The 19749-nt window shown below is 45.3% G+C and overlaps 1 protein-coding gene across 4 annotated transcripts in view; it reads left to right on the plus strand.

The window, feature by feature from the left end:
• The window catches only part of SLC8A3 (solute carrier family 8 member A3), a 107606-nt gene that overhangs the window by 15421 nt on the left and 72436 nt on the right, over positions 1–19749 (plus strand). For all 4 annotated transcript variants that reach the window (XM_057366952.1, XM_057366923.1, XM_057366942.1 and 1 more), the window contains exon 2: positions 4498–6309. In XM_057366952.1, coding sequence (XP_057222935.1) covers positions 4544–6309 — 1766 coding nt within the window. In that variant the 5' untranslated portion in view covers positions 4498–4543. The remainder of the gene's footprint in view (positions 1–4497; positions 6310–19749) is intronic.

Consider the following 19749-nt stretch of genomic DNA (forward strand, 5'->3'; position numbering starts at 1 on the left):
AAGGAGAGGGAGGTGCCGGAAAACCTAATCTTATTTGCAGGTCAAATCCAAAGTTTTTTGTGATGGTTTAAGGGGAATTTTGCCTAAGTAAGAAATTAATAGGGACTTAGGGGATTGCCTTTGGTTTTGTATTTAATGAGCAGTGATGTGGGGAACTTGGCATGTAGAGGTTATGTGTTATCAGCCATCAGTGTGCTGTGTTGCCTCTTGATTTAATTTCTTGTGAATGCTTCCTTATGAAAATACACTTACCTTTATGCAAAAAGCTAAATTATAAGGGATCAAAATAGCCTTGCCAGCTTTATAGGTCCACGGCAGACAAACCATCAGTCTTCTGAAACTCAGCTATTGTAAATATCATGTAATTGTCTTATAGAACCAYAGAGTGGTTTGGGCTAGAAGGGACCTTAATTGTGACAAGCCTTGTCCATACTGCCTTCTGGACTGTCTTCAGAAATATTTCAAGACTCATCTTTTTATTAATGGGTTCTATTTATGCATTTATAGATCATGTGGCCCTTGTCAACTCTTGCAGAAGGAGATCCTTCTGCTAAGATAACTGTTGTGTGACTTCCCAGAGCCTCACTGTTGAATGGTAGCTCATCCTGGTGCAGTGATGCTCACAGCACTTTGTCTCTCTTTTGCATCGATGGTGGTGGAAATGCTGATCCTGTGATCACCCAGCACCAGCTACCTTTCTGCAGCCTCCCATTGTTTGCATCCTGCAGGGCCAGGGCAGTGACATCGCTGGAGTGACACCTCTGCGCCAGACGTGGATGTGTTTTGTCGTGCTGGTGTCAGAGGGATGACACCATGACGCCTCCTGAGTGCCTAGGAGTGACTCAGGATTGTGCTGCAAGCTCACCTGGGGGCTTGGTGCTCAGAGCAGGTCTCACTGAAGGCTGGCTCCTGTCACAGTCAGCCCTGCTGAGATCAATGCTGCTGCTTGAGGAGGAGTAGGGATGTGTTTGCTGCACTCTGGGCAGGCCAGAGCTACAGAGTTCCCCTCCACTGGCTTTTGGACTGACTTTAGTAGATATATCTGAGGAAGAACTTGTACCTTGCRTAAGCAACCTTGCTGACTCGGAGCTGCAGAGTGAGTTTTAACACTTCCATCCTCTGTTACTTGCGTGTTAYACTGATACCTCAACATTTTATTAGGAGCAGTTTTAAAATTTAATGTTTTTTTTCTGTAATAAGCCATTTTTGCAGCAGTTCTCAATAGGGGGATGACCATAAGAATGCTTCACTGTGTTTTTCAGACTTGTTAGGTTACTGTTTTTCATGTTAATGAACATATATTAAGATCTTATTAGACAGCATGGCTGTGAGCAAAGTTCCTGTTGATCCCACTGGGGAGTTTTATCTGTGACAAAGAATTGCAGGACTGGGTCATTACTGTATCATTTTAGAAAAATTATTGTGACCTCCATATTATGTCAAAGCAAGTGAAAACCAGTGAAGCAAAATGTTCCCAAATTCTGAGATTTTAGTTGCAACACATAGCTTGAGTTTTGGAGCTCATAACACATAAATAGAAGCTACCCTGGTAGACGCTGTCTTTGAAATAATCTACTATTAGTTTGATAAATAATAGTAGAATTACCTTCTGCTTAAAATCAAATTAGAAATTTAAGCAGAACTGGCAAGGTCCTGSAGTGTGTTGAGGAATGCCTAGCAATAGAAACCATCATGGCATTACAGAAGGTAGTCAGTGTTAATTAGAGAAGTAGTTGGTCCCATGGAGAAGGAGGTTGGTGGTAGCAGTGATTTATTTCAGAGGGCAGTTTAGTCATTGCACTATTCCTAGATAAGGCTCTGAATTTAAGTGATACTTAGACTCCTGAATAATTTTTGAAACCAAATTTAGGTGCTTGAGTCACATAGAYATTTTTGACATTGCTTCTTTCTGTCAGCCATTTGTACATGGCTGCTCTTGGAAGACACAGCACCTAGTTCAGGAGYTGGGAGCTGAAAGTGTCGAGAGGTTGGTGGGTACCTGCCAGCAGCTGGAGTATGGAAAAGGATGATCTGATGTGCCTGAGGTGTTTTTGGAGCTGTTGTGCTTGTGCAGCTGSTCTCAGTGTGCACCTTGCGTCAGAGGCACCTGGAATGTGTCATCTTTGCTGTCATGTGCACACATCTACCTTGCAGCCCAGAGGTCTTGGGCTTACGGCTCAGTCACCCTGCACATGTTCACTGGCCCTTTCTCTGGGGTTTCCCGGCATCCTGCAGCCGCAAATCTAGGCAGATACCATGCAGAGAGGGAAGGAGGACAAAATGGGGGCATCAAACTGAATTTCAGTGATATGAGCTGTGCAGCTCAGTCCTCTGGTGACCCTGAGCTGTGCAGGCAGTGGGGCATTTCAGTGACACTTCAAGGCAAGGGCTGGGGCAGTCTAACAGCCTCACTGGGGCTGAAGTCTCTCTGATCCCTCAGCTCAGTCAGCTAGCAGTGCTAGGGGAGACAGGAGGATAGATAAGTAGGCATGGAAATGGGAAGGTATGTAGGTGAACATGGGAGAATCTTGCTCTTCTGAATTAGTCCACATGGCATGAAGAGCTGTATTGTTTTTTAATATCAAGGGTGTCAGATATGGATTTGTGATCCTGATACTGCATAATCAATTCTCCCCCCTCTGCTGTGCTTTGTCAGGAACAGTTTTGTTCATTTGCAGTCCTTGTTCACGCTTTCCTTCCTGTTTTGCTGTCTTTATAGATTTTTATCTGAAAGTTGAAAACGTTTTTGTTGATATTGGGAAGATTGCACATGCTTTCGGAAATAGGCAAGCGACACAACATGATGATAAAATAGCCATTTGAGACRCATTTATTACTGCTGATAGCATAATTATGTTGCCTGGAATATTTACAGTTCAGAGAAGGGGGGAATCTCCTCGAGTGTTCAGGGGCCAGGTCATCTCTCTGAACTGCTGCCATCTGAAGTTTAGGCATCTGCTCTAAACTGCCAGGCTGGGCACCCTCTTGAGACAATGGAGAGAGGTGGGAAGGGACATAATCCCTTCTGGAGATGTGTGTCTTTAATACATCTTTGGTGTCRGAACAGGGTGTGACAGGAAGGATTGTCCCCTGGAAATGACTGTCTCTTTCCTCTGACTACAAAGGGAACCTAAGAGACTTCATTTGACTTGCTGCCCGAGATTTGGGTAGTTACAGTAGGGGAAATGAATCCCAGGCCTGCTCATTTGGCAGAACAAACCTCAATGAAAGTTAGCGGGAGTTAAGGCTTTTGAACCTTCCAAGTGCTGTAGATAATGCCACTATTAAGTTTGATGTTTCCTGTGAGATACTTGCCTGTGTCTGGACTCACAAATGTGATTTGTTAGTTAAGATCGAGACCAAATTCTTCCAGAGGCCTGTTACGAAGGAAGGAGAATAGTATGATCCATGATAATGTGAAGGGCTCAGAATCCAATTTTAAGCGGTGCAAAGCCCTACAGCAATGTAGTCTGTAAGTAATAGGAGTTATTACTGAACAGTTATATGCCAAATCTGTGTGATGCAAAGATCAGCTCCATTGTTTTTGTATAGTATTTTAGGTTAGAGATTACTTTTATTTTAGAAGAAGATATTTGAAAATATATCAGTTTCTTAGGGATGCAGAGGGAATGTTGGTGTGTACATGCATTTTGCTCTGTCTTCTGAGTTTTGTGAGCACAAGTTTTCCTAAATGGGGCATTTTTTTGTGGGCTTCTGTGACCATTTAAAAGCAGAATTATTGATGTAAGATGTGACAGTCCAGATGGCAGAGGAAAGGCTAGTGATAAATGGCCTTTGGCACTTTGCTGAGCATGAGTCTTCTGCCCTATTTCTGTGTTGATATCTTTACTTTCTAAAATGGGGTCCTGGTTCCTCAAAAGCCTGGGGGAGGGGAGCCCGAGGATCCTCCTGCAGAGTCTGCAGTCTGTTAGGAGGGGCTGTTTGTGGGGATGATKTGGCCGCTAAGGTACTCCATAATTTATAATTCAATTATGTCCTACAAATGGACTTCATTTGGAGATTGCTCATTGGCCTTAAATGGTACCTTTTGTGTTGCTAGAAATTGCTTACCTTGTTTTATTTCCTGGGTGGTGAGGCAGGGAAGTCCTTAGGTTTGACTTCTTGTGCTGAGTTGAAGTGCTGTGTGCTGGGCATCACCATGGCATCTTTAGGTGAGTGGCAGCTGAGCACTCTGTTCTCCTGTTGTGCGTGCTGTAGGTCACGAGCGAGCTATTGCATACATTTTATATATATATACACCCACACACACTTTTCCTCTGAATTGCTTTTCTAGCAATTGATCTTCGTCTATAGGGCATGTCAATGCTGCTGTTTGTTAGAGTCCCTGCTAAATACCTTCTTCAAAGTGACACAGAGACAACCCATGCATCTCTGCCAGTGCTCTTCAGTGGTGAGACACTGAAGTGCGTTTTGTAAATGTTGCATCTTCCTTCTCTCTCATGCTTCCCTCCCCCCTCTCTGTTTTGTTTGTTTCAGGTTCTCGGCCTTTTTGGATCTACACAGTGGAAGTTGCATCTTGTGTATGGCGTGGTTAAGCTTGCAGCCTGTCACCTCGGCCTTCCTCCATTTTGGGCTGGTTACTTTTGTGCTGTTTTTGCATGGTTTGCAGGTGGATGCTGGCCTGACGGGAGACTCAACCAGTACAGTACAAAACAGCTCGTGTTCAGGATCTTTTGACTGCAAGGAGGGTGTTATCCTGCCAATATGGTACCCAGAAAACCCATCCCTTGGGGACAAAATTGCCCGTGTTATCGTATACTTTGTAGCGCTAATCTACATGTTCCTTGGAGTCTCCATCATTGCAGATCGTTTCATGGCATCTATAGAGGTCATTACATCACAGGAGAAAGAAATAACAATTAAGAAACCCAATGGAGAGACCACAACRACCACCATTCGGATTTGGAATGAAACTGTTTCCAACTTGACCCTCATGGCTCTGGGCTCCTCTGCTCCTGAGATCCTCTTGTCTCTGATAGAAGTGTGTGGGCATGGATTCATAGCTGGAGACCTGGGGCCATCGACAATTGTTGGCAGCGCTGCTTTCAATATGTTTATCATCATTGCCATCTGTGTCTATGTGATCCCTGATGGGGAAACCAGGAAGATAAAACAYCTGAGGGTTTTCTTTGTCACAGCTGCATGGAGCATCTTTGCTTACATCTGGTTGTACATGATCCTCGCTGTCTTCTCTCCAGGTGTGGTTCAGGTTTGGGAAGGCCTGCTCACTCTTTTTTTCTTTCCACTTTGTGTCGTTCTGGCTTGGATAGCAGATAGACGTCTGCTTTTCTATAAGTATATGCACAAAAAGTACCGTACCGACAAGCACAGGGGCATTATCATCGAATCAGAAGGTGATCACCCTAAGGGAATCGAGATGGATGGCAAGATGATGAACTCTCATTTTCTAGATGGGAACTTAGTGACTATGGAGGGGAAGGAGGTAGATGAATCTCGCAAAGAGATGATCCGGATCCTAAAGGACCTGAAGCAAAAGCACCCAGAAAAGGACTTGGACCAGCTGGTGGAGATGGCCAACTACTATGCCTTGTCTCATCAGCAGAAGAGCAGAGCCTTTTATCGCATTCAAGCAACCAGAATGATGACRGGAGCTGGCAATATTCTGAAGAAGCACGCAGCTGAGCAAGCCAAGAGAACCACCAGCTTGCATGAGGTGAGGCCAGAGGAACCTGAGGAATTCATCTCCAAAATTTATTTTGACCCATGCTCCTACCAGTGTCTGGAGAACTGTGGCGCCGTTCTCCTGACAGTGGTGCGGAAAGGAGGGGAYGTGTCCAAGACCATCTATGTGGACTATAAAACAGAGGATGGCTCTGCCAATGCTGGTGCTGACTATGAGTTCACAGAGGGCACTGTTGTCTTGAAATCTGGGGAGACCCAGAAGGAGTTCTCAGTGGGAATTATTGATGATGACATATTCGAAGAAGATGAGCATTTCTTTGTGCGGCTCAGTAACCTCCGTGTGGTGGAGACTGAGGAACCTCCAGAGCTCGGTAACTCCCCGTACCCAAAGGCCATATTGGCTTCTCCTTGTGTGGCCACAGTGACTATCCTGGATGATGACCACGCTGGCATCTTCACATTTGAGTGTGACATTATACATGTCAGTGAGAGCATTGGTGTGATGGAAGTCAAAGTCCTAAGGACATCAGGTGCGCGGGGTACAGTCATAGTGCCATTTMGGACAGTGGAAGGGACAGCGAAAGGAGGTGGAGAAGACTTTGAAGACACTTACGGAGAGTTGGAGTTCAAGAATGATGAAACTGTGTAAGTACCACATTCATTTCTGTTCTCGGGTCTGGTTTTGGTGTTTAATCCCACATTTTGCATCCATTACAGGTGAATGCTGGCAAGGGACAGGCTCCTTTTTTCAGCTTTCCATCAGTTTCCCTACTTACCTCTTTCAGGCAAGAGCCGACAGCAGGATTTAAGAGCTCAAAGCTCTTGTCCCTTCCCTCTTGGGAGTGACAAATTGAGGCTTAGAAATACTGGGGACCAGGGGATAGGAGGAAAATATATCATTCTCCGAGGTCCTGTACTAAAGCTAAGGGTTAATGGAGAGTTAAGGCACAGAAGGAAAAGGATGAGGTTTTACTTGGCTGGGCAAATACGGGAAAGCCTCTATCTGAACACCAAACACAGAGAACACAGGACTTTGTTGCAATCCCTAGATGAAAGGTTCACAACGATTATTCCCAGGCATGTAAGAGCTGCTCAGTAGACATGGGGTTTAATTTTCACAGGAGGCTTGCCTGTGCAGCCGGCAGGTCTGTGTGGCAGCTAGCTCACAGCACAGGCACAGCTGCAAAGCTATTCTGCTGGACCTGAAATCATTCCAGCCTTTRTGACTCTATGGTCTACCCATATTCCCCACGTCACTTTCGCTATGATCTCTGTGTGTCTGTTCATTTACTACCTGTGGTTTTTCCCCTTATAAAATACCACGGCAAATGGCAATAATGGTCTAAAGCATTGCAGAGCCTGCCTGTGTGGCTCCATGACCCAGTGTTTTCACACAGAATAAAGAAGGGAAGCAGCACCCATCCTATTAATTCAACTTTTTTTATTACCTACTAAGTAGCTGATACTGAGCTAGGAAGTAATAAAGACAAGAGAGGCGATAATGTCTAATTGCTCTAAGTACCTGTTGTTAACATTAGTGAGGAATGAGAAAAATCCCTCCTTAGCTGAGTAGGGAGAAGGACAGAGGTGTGAGCCTRGTGCTAAAACTCCCGAGTATTAAGTGCCTAGGTTCCTTTTGTTAAAAGCTAATCACTTGACCTATCACMGGAAGAATTGTGCAGACTTGCATCTGACAGCAGAAAAGGAAAAATTTGTACCAATACTGTACCTGGAGGGATGTTAATATACTAAATTCTATGAAGTAGGGATGTCCTAATTTGATAGCACCTTCTGTCTTAGCCCACTAAACCATTTAATCCAGCTAATATCCACAATCCTGATGCTTGATTAGAAGTATGTGCTCTTCCTATTRAAGGAAGAGAAGCTCCTGTTGGCTGGCTTCAGCCGCTGTCAGAGCTGGAAGGGGATCAGCTGTCCTGATCTGGCCTTTTTGGGAAGATGGGCCATGCAGATTAGTCTCCTTAACTGAGCCTCAAGCTGATTTTCTGTGGAGAAAGTGAAGAACAATGTTAGGTTTGTGGTTACACTCTCCTGTGAGCAGGTTGCCTAAAACAGAATGGGTTCTACTTTGCTTCGAGCAGGTGTTGAAGCGAAGAGACTTCTCTGCTTGAAGAAGGCCCGTCAGTGAAAGGCCAGCAGATTTGGGGTACCACAGAGTAAACCCATGAGCCATCTCACTCCAAGCTATACTCCCTTTTTCTCATCTGCTGGCCAATGGAAGGCTTCTTGTCTTTGAAAAGTGTGATAGAAGGTCAGAGCATACCCATATAGTTGCTCCACTTGGGTTAAAACAAATCACATTGAGCAGGACCAGGTGCATCCTTGGGGCACAGACACTAATAAACAAAAAGGCAGTCCAGAAATCATATATGTGTAGGTCACTTGACACTGTGGGTTTTGACCCAGCGACGGCCTAGAACATAGACAAGACATTTGTAGTGTGCTTAAATGGTGCCCCCATCTGATGCAATTATGTGCCTTTTACTTCTGCATCAGAGGCCTGCTGGGAAGAAAACCTACTACCCCAGTGGCCRTGGAGACCATGTGGCTAGCAGAGATTAATTTCTTTTGAAGCTAGAATTAGTGTAGTRTCTCAACATAGCACTTAATCAAACTAATAAGCCTAACAAGGAGGGAGATCACATCAGATAGCACATATCTTAATTCACTTCCTTTTTATTCCTTTGTTCACACCTCCAGGAATTATAGGAATGGAATTTCGGTCTGGAAATGTGGAGGTAATTTTCAGTAATCAGTCCTTGGCCTGTAAATTCATAGAACACAAGTCAGTTGCTGCATTTTGCAGCTCCTTTCTGAGGTGCAGGTTGTAGCAGCTGTAGAAACTTGGAAGCAGTAGTGGGTGGGTTTAATATTTTCTTCCTTTTCTGCTTTTAAAGCTGAATGCAGAAAAATAACTTTGAACAAATATTTAGGCTACAAATAAATTAGAGGTGATTTAGATCTGAATTTGGAGTTCACAGTGATAATGCTACTATTCCAACAAACGATGTATTCAGCCCAGTTTGGGAAAATGGGTGTTTGGTACAGTTTGGCCAGTTTTGCTGGCCCAGAGGGCAGGAGTCCCAGTATTGCTTGGTACAAGGCTGTCTGAAGACACTGGGTCACYAAATAACCAGAGCATTTTCTGGCTGAATATTTGAGGCTCTGCCTCTTAGATGCCTTGCCACTGAGGGGATCCACCWTGAGGTACTGACACCCCCTGCACACTCTTGGTGGAACCAAGAGTCCTCCAAGCCCACTACAGAACAGAGAGGAAAGCAGGGAGACTCAGTCAGTAGGCAACACTGAGGGAGTTAAAAACCAGTGAGAAATTACATGCTCCCCACTCAGCCTACTGATCAGATCCTTGCCTAGGAAAAGCAGAACTTGGGCTCTAGTTTCCATGCTGGTGTAAAGTTTCTACACCAGTACACCCACCTCACTGCCTTAACCTTCCCAGCCTTCTCACGGAGTCCCTTTGATAAGATTCTTTGACTCATGGAGGAGGGAAATTATTTAACAGCTTCTTTCAAACGTGTAAGGCAGTGCTAAACTTTGCYGTGGCTATGCATGTGTGCTAAGGATCTGCAGAACTGCAGCCACGGAAATGCACTGATCTATGTAAACTGAGGAGAGCAAAAGCTTCAGTTCGTGCTCTCAGCTTATTCTCCATCACACACCCTAAAAAACTCAGTGTGGCATTGTGCAGCAGCAGGTGATCTGTGAGCAGTTTGTGGGTCGGGCTCCTGAAGGGTAGCGAAGGCTGAATTAATCTGAGGAGCACTGGATTACACAGCGTCCCCGAGATTAAACTGTAGGAGAGGCACTGCCACCTACCACGTCCTCGGGGCCAAGGATAAACACTTTCCCTGCAAACAAATGGAGAACAGGTCTTCACTTAGATATAGCAAGATAAAATAAATTTTCTCAGGGTTGTCTTTGAGAGGCTTTCCCTAAAATATATGGGACTAAAAAATGATGAGTTGATGTGAATGTTACAGAACAAGAGGGAAATGGATCCTGCCAGCGGGTCTTGCTTATTGCCTCTGTGATTCTTTCTAGACTAACACAGTCAAAGTTTCCTTACTCACTTTTGGGTGGGAGAACAAGAGAAAGCAGGCTGAGATGAGGGGGCTTGAAACAATGCCATTATTACGGAAATTTGGTCCTGTGCAGTGTGTGTATGTCTCTGTATGGGTGTGTTTGAGTGTTGGATAGCTRTAAATCAAACCATGTAATTTTGAATGCTGTCAAATGTTGAGAAGGGAATTTATCAAGCCTCAAATATTTGATTGTGCTKCCTCCTTTTCAATACATTTGTTATTTCTGAACTCCTGCCCTAATGACGGCCACATATAACCTAAGCAGCTGAAGTGTAATCCTAGCTCTTTTGTTGACTAAAAAAATCAATCAAATCAAAAGCTTTTTTTTTTTTTTTTTTTTTACTTTAAAAAATAAATAATTTAATTGTTTCAAAATTTGATGTAAACCAATTCTTGTAACCACTAATTTATTTTGCTTGACCCATTTAAAGCTATTTTATTTCAACACCACTTATTTTTTTCTTTTTTCCTTTTCTTTTTTTTTTTTTTTCTATTTTTTTTTTTTTCTTTTTTTCTTTTTTTTTTTTTTTTTTTTTTTGGCAAGATGACTGAATACTTTTCTTTTAAATGATTTTGAATGGAAATAAATGTTAGGTTCTTGAAGGTATGAAAATGTAGAAGAATGATTGACCCTGCTGCTTTATCATGTCTAAGCAATAAAGAAATCATTAAGAGCCAGAAGCAAAAAATGAATTGAGTTTTAAAGGGTTTTCTTTCTCCATTATCAAGAGAACCCCTATCAACTCATAAATTTTAATTTAAATTTTCTCTGTTTAAATTGTTTCCTCTGTTTAAAACTCTTCAAGTTCACATGGAAATTTGTCTAAAYTTTATTTTAGAGAGTTTGGGAAGATACACAAGTTAAAATAGCTAGTTGATATGCCAGCTAGGCAATGAAGTTCTGCTGTGGCAACTGTCAGTTGCAGTGGCTGTACCAAGTTAAGGCTTAGGTGAAGGGATCTACTTTAGTATGTCTTTGTTACTTGCAGGAGCTGCAGGCTACTAGAATTATAGCCATTTGCCCTGAGCCTTCACAGAGTGTTGCTTGTGGTTGAGGAAGGCACTGCCTCTTGAGAGATGCTGCTGTGTTGAGCTGATATTCAATGGCCTCTTTGCAAAGTCAGCGTGGCTGATCTTTGGTAACACCATGTGGAAACCTGAAGTCCCTTATCTATGTGTGTGTTAGGCACAGCATTTAATACCAGAAGGGCTRTCCTCTCATTTTGTACAGACTGCTGGAGACAAACTTATTGAGCCTGCCTTGATAGGTAATGAGACACTATTCCTTCCCTTCAGGATTCAGGCAGGATGTTGAGACAGTTGCATGTTGCCTCTCCTTTTCTGCTTCTCCTGGGTCTGCACCATGGAGTCACCACTGAGAGCCTTGGGTTGTCTCCCAATATGTGCTTAGTTTGGGAAGGCTGGTCTTCCAAAGTGCTGCCATGTCACATGTCACAGCAGCATCATTAACTGGCCTTCCTTTTTGCAATGCAGCGCTTGAGGAAATGGTCAATTTTTTCATTTGATCACCTACACAGTCGTGGTGGGATCATTTTGAGGGGAATGCTGTTATTTGATACTTAGCTCTTTTGCTTGGTGTTTCTTCWGTAGATCTCATGGCATTTTACAAAGGAGATTGTGAGACAGTATTCCTATTTTGCAGATGGGGGAAAAATACAGAGAAAGTGACTTCTCTTCCTTCTGCATTACCCAACAGATCAAGGATAAAGAGAAATAAAAATTATCTCCTGAACTGCTGACCTGTGCTCTATCCACAGGTCTGTGTACATCAAGCTTATAATTTCCCATTWCTCAGGACCACACTGAATTTATGCAGATTCACTGACCTCTCTCTAGCTGTTGAGAATCAGGTTGGTGCAGGTGTAGGCAGTAACTGGAATACCTCACTATTCCCTCAAGCTGACAGCAGGAGCTGCAGTTTTGGATGCTCATTTTCCTAAATTAAATTTTGGCTACATGACATGGAGGTGTGCTGCATCAGCAGACTTTGCTTTATTTATATCAGCTGTGATGACTGCAATTAATGACCAAGGTAATAACAAAATTATTCTGGTGCTATAGTCTGAAATCTTGTTCAACAGCTCTCATAAACYGTACAGTGCCCGATCCTAAGGCTCTGGGCACTGAGGAGAGAGCTTTCCAAAAGGTAAAACTTATTAGTGGGACTGCAGGCAATGAAAATTTATTGTGTGAGGCTGATGCTTTCCTTATCTCAGGACATGCTTCCTTCCCACCAGAGCCTGTTGAGATTGAATCCTCCAAACTATTCTCTAGGTTGTGTCTACGAGTGGGTAAGCACCTTCTGGCTTTCTCTTCCTGCTCCTACACTTGAATTAGAAGTTCTTGATCCCTATTTTAATTCACATTAAAGGAAAAAYGTAGCAGCTGCCCTCCAGTTAAGCAAGTTTTCCCCCACTATTTTGCCAGTGTTGAAAGGCTGTTGTATTTGCTTTTTCCTGTCAGTTTTCTTAGCAGTKTCTCAACAGTAACTAATTTAACTGAATTCCTTTGCATTCATGCACAAAAGCTTTMATTTCTGCTACGGTCCATCCCACTGTGAGGTCTAGGTGGTGTGACCTGCACGGGATTAGTGTGAGGCGTCAGGGGACTGTTTCTGGAGTGTCTGTAGAATCAGCCTGCAGAAATGTGAGACCTTGACACCACACTGGGAAGAAGAGAAGCCCTGAGCTGACCTTTACCTTCCCAGATAGTCCCGTTGGCAGGTGTCAGGGGGACACACTTGCCCTCTGTCCACGAAGGACAAACAATATCCTGTCTCAGGGACTGTGACTTCTTGCCCATCAAAGGAGGCATTATGTGACAGCATTAAACAGGGGGATCTGAGAGTGCAGCTCAAAAATGAGGCAAKTGGCAGAAATCAGCTCTTCAGCAGCTCGTGGGAAGCTTATGCATTCTTCAAGGCCCTTCAAAGGGACACTCTGGGAGGTATAGGAGAGGGCAGTGATATTCCTAGTTTAGGGCAAACACAGGGAAATTCACCCTGATAAATGACACAATGAAGTTTTGGGTTTAAAAACAAGCAACAGACCGGAACTGATGCAAGATAAAACAAGTTTACTGTGGCTTTGCCTGCTTTACTCCTGCTGACTCTTGCCTCACTAAGTGGAGCACCTTTGAAGAATCAGTGACTTAGAGGTCACGCCCTTTACACACAGGATTACAGAGGCACAGATTATATTTGTTTCCCCCATGCAAAGGAGGAGGAGAAAGCACAGTTTGAATGCTGCAGCTTCAGGGGATGAGAAGAGATGCTGGTGGCAAACTTGATGGACCATGTATCATTGCAAGTATGTGCTGGGGTTTTTTTTAAGCTAACAGTGGTACTTACAGCATCATTATAAAGTGTCTGTGACTTCTAACAAATCAGAGTGCCAGTAAAGTTTGAGTTAAGTATGGGCTTATCCTTCTGCAAATAAGATGAGGAGAACAACAGAGATTCCAACTAGAGGTCTTTCAGCACATTTTTGATGTGSTTAAAGAGAAGCAGCTCATCCTGGTGCAAGGTGGGAGCTGTTTCAAACAAAAGGTGATTTACCTGTTGCTTGCCATGTAATTTGGTTTTTATTTACCTCATGTCAGGAAAAAAAGGTGATAAAAGAATTTGCTGTGCTAGCTGATTTAAGCTCCAGGGACCCAGTTCATCCTCCACTTAGCTTCAGTGAAAACAGCAGATTTAAAGCTGGGAGGAATGTGGACTAGTTCATATTTACAGCTGTCTTAGCAGATGGGCTGTTGACAGATGAGGCCTCTCAAGTCTCTGCCTGGGTGCTGGGTGCCAGCGTGTACTGCTGCGAGCATTTCAGCTGAAGTCAGTCCTGGTGCTGAGCACGCACTGGCTGCTTGGTGGGTCGGGCCCTTTGGGTGGATTGTGCTGGAAGGACAGTGAGGTGGAAGTCTGAGTATCAGATAGGACCAGTTCTTCCTGCCAGGATTCACAGGAACTGTCCTTAGGAGGCCAGCAGAGTTGTCTGCTGAGGTGCCACAAAGCCTGAGCAGCCTCATGTGGAGCATGATGCAGCTCCAGAACTGGACTGCAGTGCCTGGAAACCCTCCTCTGGACAGCACATTCCTGACAGCCTCTGCTTGTCCTGCCATTCTCTTCCACGTCCTCACATGGAGATCTTGTGGGTGTTTAAAGCAGGCCATGACCTGATGTTTTACTCCACRTGAGCAAAAGCCATGACTCCAATCTCCTGCTCCTTCTGTTAGATGGTGGAAAATGTCCTTTTAGTGTTTTCAGGTGCTGGGAAGGGAACAGACTTGTTCTCTCTCCCCGTTCACCTCTCCAAAGAGTTTCCAGGAGTGGTTGCTCCTGTCCGTGCTGCAGCTGTTTGGCTGAATGTGTCATTGATGGTTTATCTGCTGCTACACCTCTTTAGTGCTCTATGTAAAGGTACGTTTTTAAAGTGAAATGGGTTAGGAATTACCTTTTGTGCTTCTGTTTTTCTTTCCATGAGATAAGCAAGCCAAATGTGTTCTACCCTCAGAAAAATACCTACCTGAGMGCTGTACTTTTATCCTTTATAGAAAAAACTATGATAAAACTATCAATATTTAATGTAGAAATTTTGCTCCACTTATCTCTGCTTTACCTGTCTTCCCTCCTGGGTTGGTCTCTCCTTTACCTCATCTGCTTGAGAGTTTTGGTTTAATACTGCTATCTCCGTTTCCCTCAATAAAGAGAGCTAGACAACAGTGCTATTTAGGAAGGATGAGCAGGACCAGTGTATTGGCTTTGCAAGACATCAAATACTCTGTTTTCTAGGACATCAGAAATGCTTGCTTTTGGGGTGGGCTGTGGTGGGCTTGGGTAGCTCACACGATTTCCTCATTCTGTAGTGGAGCTGGGGAGAGGGAGCATGCAGACTGAGAGTTTTTCCCAGATATGTCCTGTGAGCTGACACCACCAGAGGTGGGCAGAACTTTGAATAAGGCAGAAGCACAGTRAGTGGACTATGCATGAGCAATAACTGCTTGCCTCGTAGCTGGGCTCCCATGGTCTCATCAGCTGGATCCTGCAGACCTGAAAGCCGCAGCAGGGTGGGGGAGCCYGGCTGCTGCTGCAGTGAGAGGCTGTAGCACCAGGAAAGTGTGAGGAGCTGAGCACACTCTCACTGGCAACGGTGGTGCCTGTCCTACTGGAAAGTCTTCATTTTCTGTAATTAGCAAATTCTTGACAGAATTGTCTTTCTTGCTCTTTTTGTGACCTGACAAGTTGAGCAGTGCTAGACATGGTCTGTGGGAGTCCGAGCTGATGGCAGCTTCACTAGGTCATTAGACTGTGGTGGGCAGCTGGCGCTGACTTTCCCTTGAGGTAACCTAATTAAAAAAAAAAAGCTCAGAGGCCTCATTAACTCATCCTTTAGATGGTATGGGGCAGCAGAAAAAAAGGTGTAACAGATGTGACATCTCCCCTGGCTTGACAGTAAGTTGTAGACAGCACTGGCGGAGCAGGAGAGAAGTGTYGAGTGGTTTCCTTGGAGCACAGTGCCCAGAGGAGAGGGTAAAGAGCAAAGGATCTGCTGCCTTTGGTGCTGGGAGAACATCAGTCAGTGGCAGGTGGGTTTTTTCTTCTCTAAGCTCTGTGGGGAGCAGTAGGTCCCCTGTGTGTTCCTGTGCAGAGTTTTTGGTCATCCAGGAGCTGGGGGAGGTGAGGTGCAGAGACAGCAGGGCAGGTGGATTTACCAGCCTGGTGCTGCAGCTCCTCTGGAAAGCACTGGTTCATGAAGGAAAAACTGAATGAGTGCAGATTAAAATGGASAGCAACATCCCAGGGTTGAAATGGGCCACTGGCTTTGGGTGCCCAGGGAATGCCCATGGCCAGCCTCAGGGGAACGAGCTGCTTTGTGCTGGGGTCACTTTTTCTGGGGACCAGGGTGGCCATTCACAGCTCTGGGACATTGGAAGGCAGGACAAATGGATGAGCAGGCTGAGAGAGGGCTCTCCCCAGCATGTGCCATATTGACTGGAGCCCCTGATTGGCCTGGCCTGGGACAAGGTCAAATGCCTTTGGAGACKGCTTCTCGGGATCTTTTTGGAGGTGGCTGAGGCTCCCTCGTACATGTAGTCTGATGTGTCATACCTCATGTGGCACCATATTTCCTGTCCCCACGCTGGGAATGGAGCCCAGCAGTCACCTGGGACTGCCTTTGGCAAGGGATTTCTCCCTYGTGGTGTAGGGCTCTCCTGGTGTCAGGCAAAGGAGTTTCTCAGGGCTGTGAGGTTGTGGAGGAGAGGCTGAGGAGCAAGTACGCAGCGTCAACAAACTTCTGCTAAGGGTACCTTTCTTCCAATTTGAATGGGGGGGAGATTATTTTTTCAAGTGAATTGCTGTATAAGGAAATGGCCTGCTCCCTGGAGAGAACATCTAATGGAATGAAAGGGTATCTCTATCTTGTTTTGGGCGGTGAGAGCTTCCTCGAACTGCTGCCCAGAATACTTGTGAGACACCCTATAATTCAATTAGAAGTACCCTCCAGGGAGCATATAATTATATCATATCTATGAAACATAATGACAGCCCCCTCGTATCACATGGTGAGCAACTGGCTGCTGCTGCCCAGAACCTTTCACCGGTAAGGAACTAATCTGCTTAGCACAGATTGAACTCGGCGGTGTACAGTGCTTACCCAAATGCTTCTGAAGGGAATCCCTGCCAGCAGAATAAACCTGTTAGCAGCATGTGAGCATCACTGCACCCGCATTCCTCTTCCCAGCCTTTAGACCACTCCAGCCAGGGCTGCTCACCTCCACCTTTGCTATTGTTTCTAGAGCTTTTTGGGAATTTTAAAGATTTGGAAGTTTTTTTTACACCTTTAAACTTGTCTTTTTGCCCCTTACTGTGTTGTAACAGTCAGCGATGCAGAGCATGCTGAAGGGATTGAGATTCATATTAGGCAGTGTCCTACCTTTCCACTGATAATTTGTAAGATTTTAATACAAGTTGGGATGTTCTGAGAAGTGAAATAATTGTACTACCAGTTGAAAKGCAGATCCCCTGGTGTGAACCACAGCATTGCAGTGTCTAAAACAGTTTTAGACTGGAAGTAAGGGGTGCCACTGCTAGCACCTTTTACTGAAAGTAAGTCCACCACTGTGCAGAGGACTTCCAGGGGATGCTGTAATTCCGATTAACTCTCACAAGAGGCATCAGCTTCAATCAATATGCAGAAAACTGTAGAGAGAGGGCAGGGTGGGGTGTTGGTGTGACTTTTGAGTACCTAAAGAAATCACGTGGAGGCATTTCCTGTCCCTGGGTGGCAGGGTCTCACACAGTAGAAAACAGCTGTTGTCTTCCCTGTGATTGAAGAATACCCCTTGTCCACAGAGGACTGATGATGCTCTGCCCCCAATCCTGCTGTAGTTCAGCAGCCTCAGATGGCTCTCACAGGAAGTTYATCCACCCACATGAGTAAATCCATCTCTCTGTCACAGGATTGTAGTTGCTGTCTGCTAGTCTCAAAGTGTCTTTTTGTGTTCAGATRCCAGAGCTCTGAGTGAGCTGGACACCTTTGGAATATGAGACGGGGCAGACAAGGGACCCTTGAGGGATGAGGGAGACAGTGGATGAGCAAGGTTTGCTCCCACCAGGAAGCAGGAGAATGTCATGCTGACCTTGGAGATGGTGGCTCTGAGTCCCGATGTGTGTCCATGACTGGTGTTTTGGGGGTGACTCGCCAAAGGTGGAGCTGAGTTTTGCTTGTTTAGATGGCATTAGGGTCCAGAAAATACTGGTGCCTTGGAGCCTATCTGCTTCCACTACCTATTGCCAGTRAATGCTTCAGGTCACACTGGAAGACCATCTGCTCTTTTTCAGGTAGCGCTGCTGTTGGGTATGGCTTGGAGTGAAGAGAGAAAACCATCATTCTTCCCCATGTTCATCTTCTTACTTAGCATCTAGATATCTGTAATGATGATTCCCAACTCCAAACACTGCAGCAAAGCAAGAGTTTTGGCATGAAAGGAAATGTTGAATCAGTGTAAATCCTGGTGGCTCTTGAGCACCATATCCTTGTCCAGAACAGGAAACTTGTACAAACATTTGGGCCAGGCTCTCACTGCCTGCATTTGAATTGTGTTTTTAACACAGCTCTGGAGTAACTCTCACCACTCATATGCATTTGCTGTGGCATAACACCTTGGCTTTCTGTTTTTAGGGAAGCCCTTTTTACCAGCTGTCTCATGCTTCACTTGGCCTTAGGAGCAGTTGCATGCTTCTTCTTTAACAAGATGGGACAGTAGCACCGTCAAGGTTAAATGACCTCCTGTAGGCAGAGCACTGAGAGGCCCTGAGGAATATTGAGGTAATATTATTTGGTTGTCCTGGGCAKTTTCTCACAGCAATTAAAGATATTTTGTGTTTTCATTTCTCCTTTTGTATGAAGGAAATCCCCAATTACTCAACAAATTGAGCAGCAGGATCATTTTCCCTACGGAGAAAAATGGGCATGCTGTGTTTGGCAGCCTGTGGTCCTTTGGGTGCCTTAGGGGTCAGGGGGCTATCAGGACTAGGAGATGCCTGTGCTGGGCAGGTTTGGGGGCTGGCACAGTCAGCAGCAGTGTGGCTGTCCCATGAGGAGGAGTGTGCTGCTCCTGGGGAGCACGCAGTGAGCGCCTGGGTGCTGAGCATCCTTCAGCGCTGGAAGGGTGATCAGAGAGCCTGTGGGTGCTCACTTGAAAACACAGGCTCTGCACAGCAGTGTGGTTGACATGGCTGGGATGCAGGGAMTAGAAACCAGACGGTTGCTTCATCAGGAGCACAGATTTGCTGCAAAAGTCACAGGCTTCTTTCCTGCTTGGGCACCAGGTGCTGGGGACAAAGCCTGTTCAGGGTCGCCTCTGAGATGCTTCTGTTGCCACACCCAGATGGGGCACGTTGATCCTCTTTGGGAGCAGYGATAGGTCAGGCTTTATGTCATGCTGTGGCACTGCTGACCCTGGCTCCCACAGCCCCCTCCAAGGAGCCCGCTTGGATCTGAATGTCAGCTATTGCTGCAAGGCTCCTGCAGGGATGTGGAGTCTCACCAGAGCCCTGCCATTTAAAGCATCAACCTCTTGCTAACCCCTTAGCAGCTGTGGAACTGATCTGCTTCTGCCTGTTTGCAGCAGCTGGGCACATCATTCTTCCCTCTCACATACACACCACAGTTTTTGTGTGCAGGTGATGACACTGTTTCYTCTGCTCATGCTGCCTTTACTGTCCCCAATGAGCACTTGTTCCCAGGCTCTGGTGAGCACCTCTGAGAACTATGGACACTGAAGTCCCATCCATAAAGGTGGCAGGGTCTCACTCACAGCCTGTTTGTTAGCTGACATCAGGGTGTGTGACATGGTTACGTGCCCATCTCAACTTGTGCTACAAACCCTTGTTCACTCAATGGTTTCACCAGAGTCCATTTGGGTCCTTTAGCAACTTTAAATTGCATTTTGCCTTGACTAAACTGAGCACCTACAAGGAAAAACTTTCTTACAGTGAAGGACAACCAGCTGGGAGTGGATATCTGCTAGATTATGCTCTTTCTAGCTGTGGGTGACTGGGCACAGTCAGCATGAGTTTACTGTAGCAGATCGTGCCTGGCTAACCTGATGGCTTTCCATGGTGAGGAGCCTGAGACAGTGTCCATGCAGAGAACAGTGAGTGACATTTATCTTGGCTTTTGGTTTTTGATGTGCTCTMCCATAGCATCATTATAGCTGGACTGGGGAGATACAGCCTTGGTAGGTGATACAAGATGGTTTAACAGGCTGTCTGTCAGTCAGACTAAAAAGGTAGTGGTCAGTGAGGTTTAACAGGTAGCCAGTTCCTAATCACAGCCTCAAGAATTCAGCATAAGACCTGAACAGTTCAGCCTCTTAATCCATGCCAGGGATGTTGGAATAGCATGCAGCCCTGTCCTGGTGAGCCCATGTGCACCGTGGT

Source organism: Malurus melanocephalus, unplaced genomic scaffold (genome assembly GCF_030028575.1).
Source record: "Malurus melanocephalus ecotype Western Australia unplaced genomic scaffold, MMel_1.1 scaffold_2, whole genome shotgun sequence".
Classification (NCBI taxonomy): domain Eukaryota; kingdom Metazoa; phylum Chordata; class Aves; order Passeriformes; family Maluridae; genus Malurus; species Malurus melanocephalus.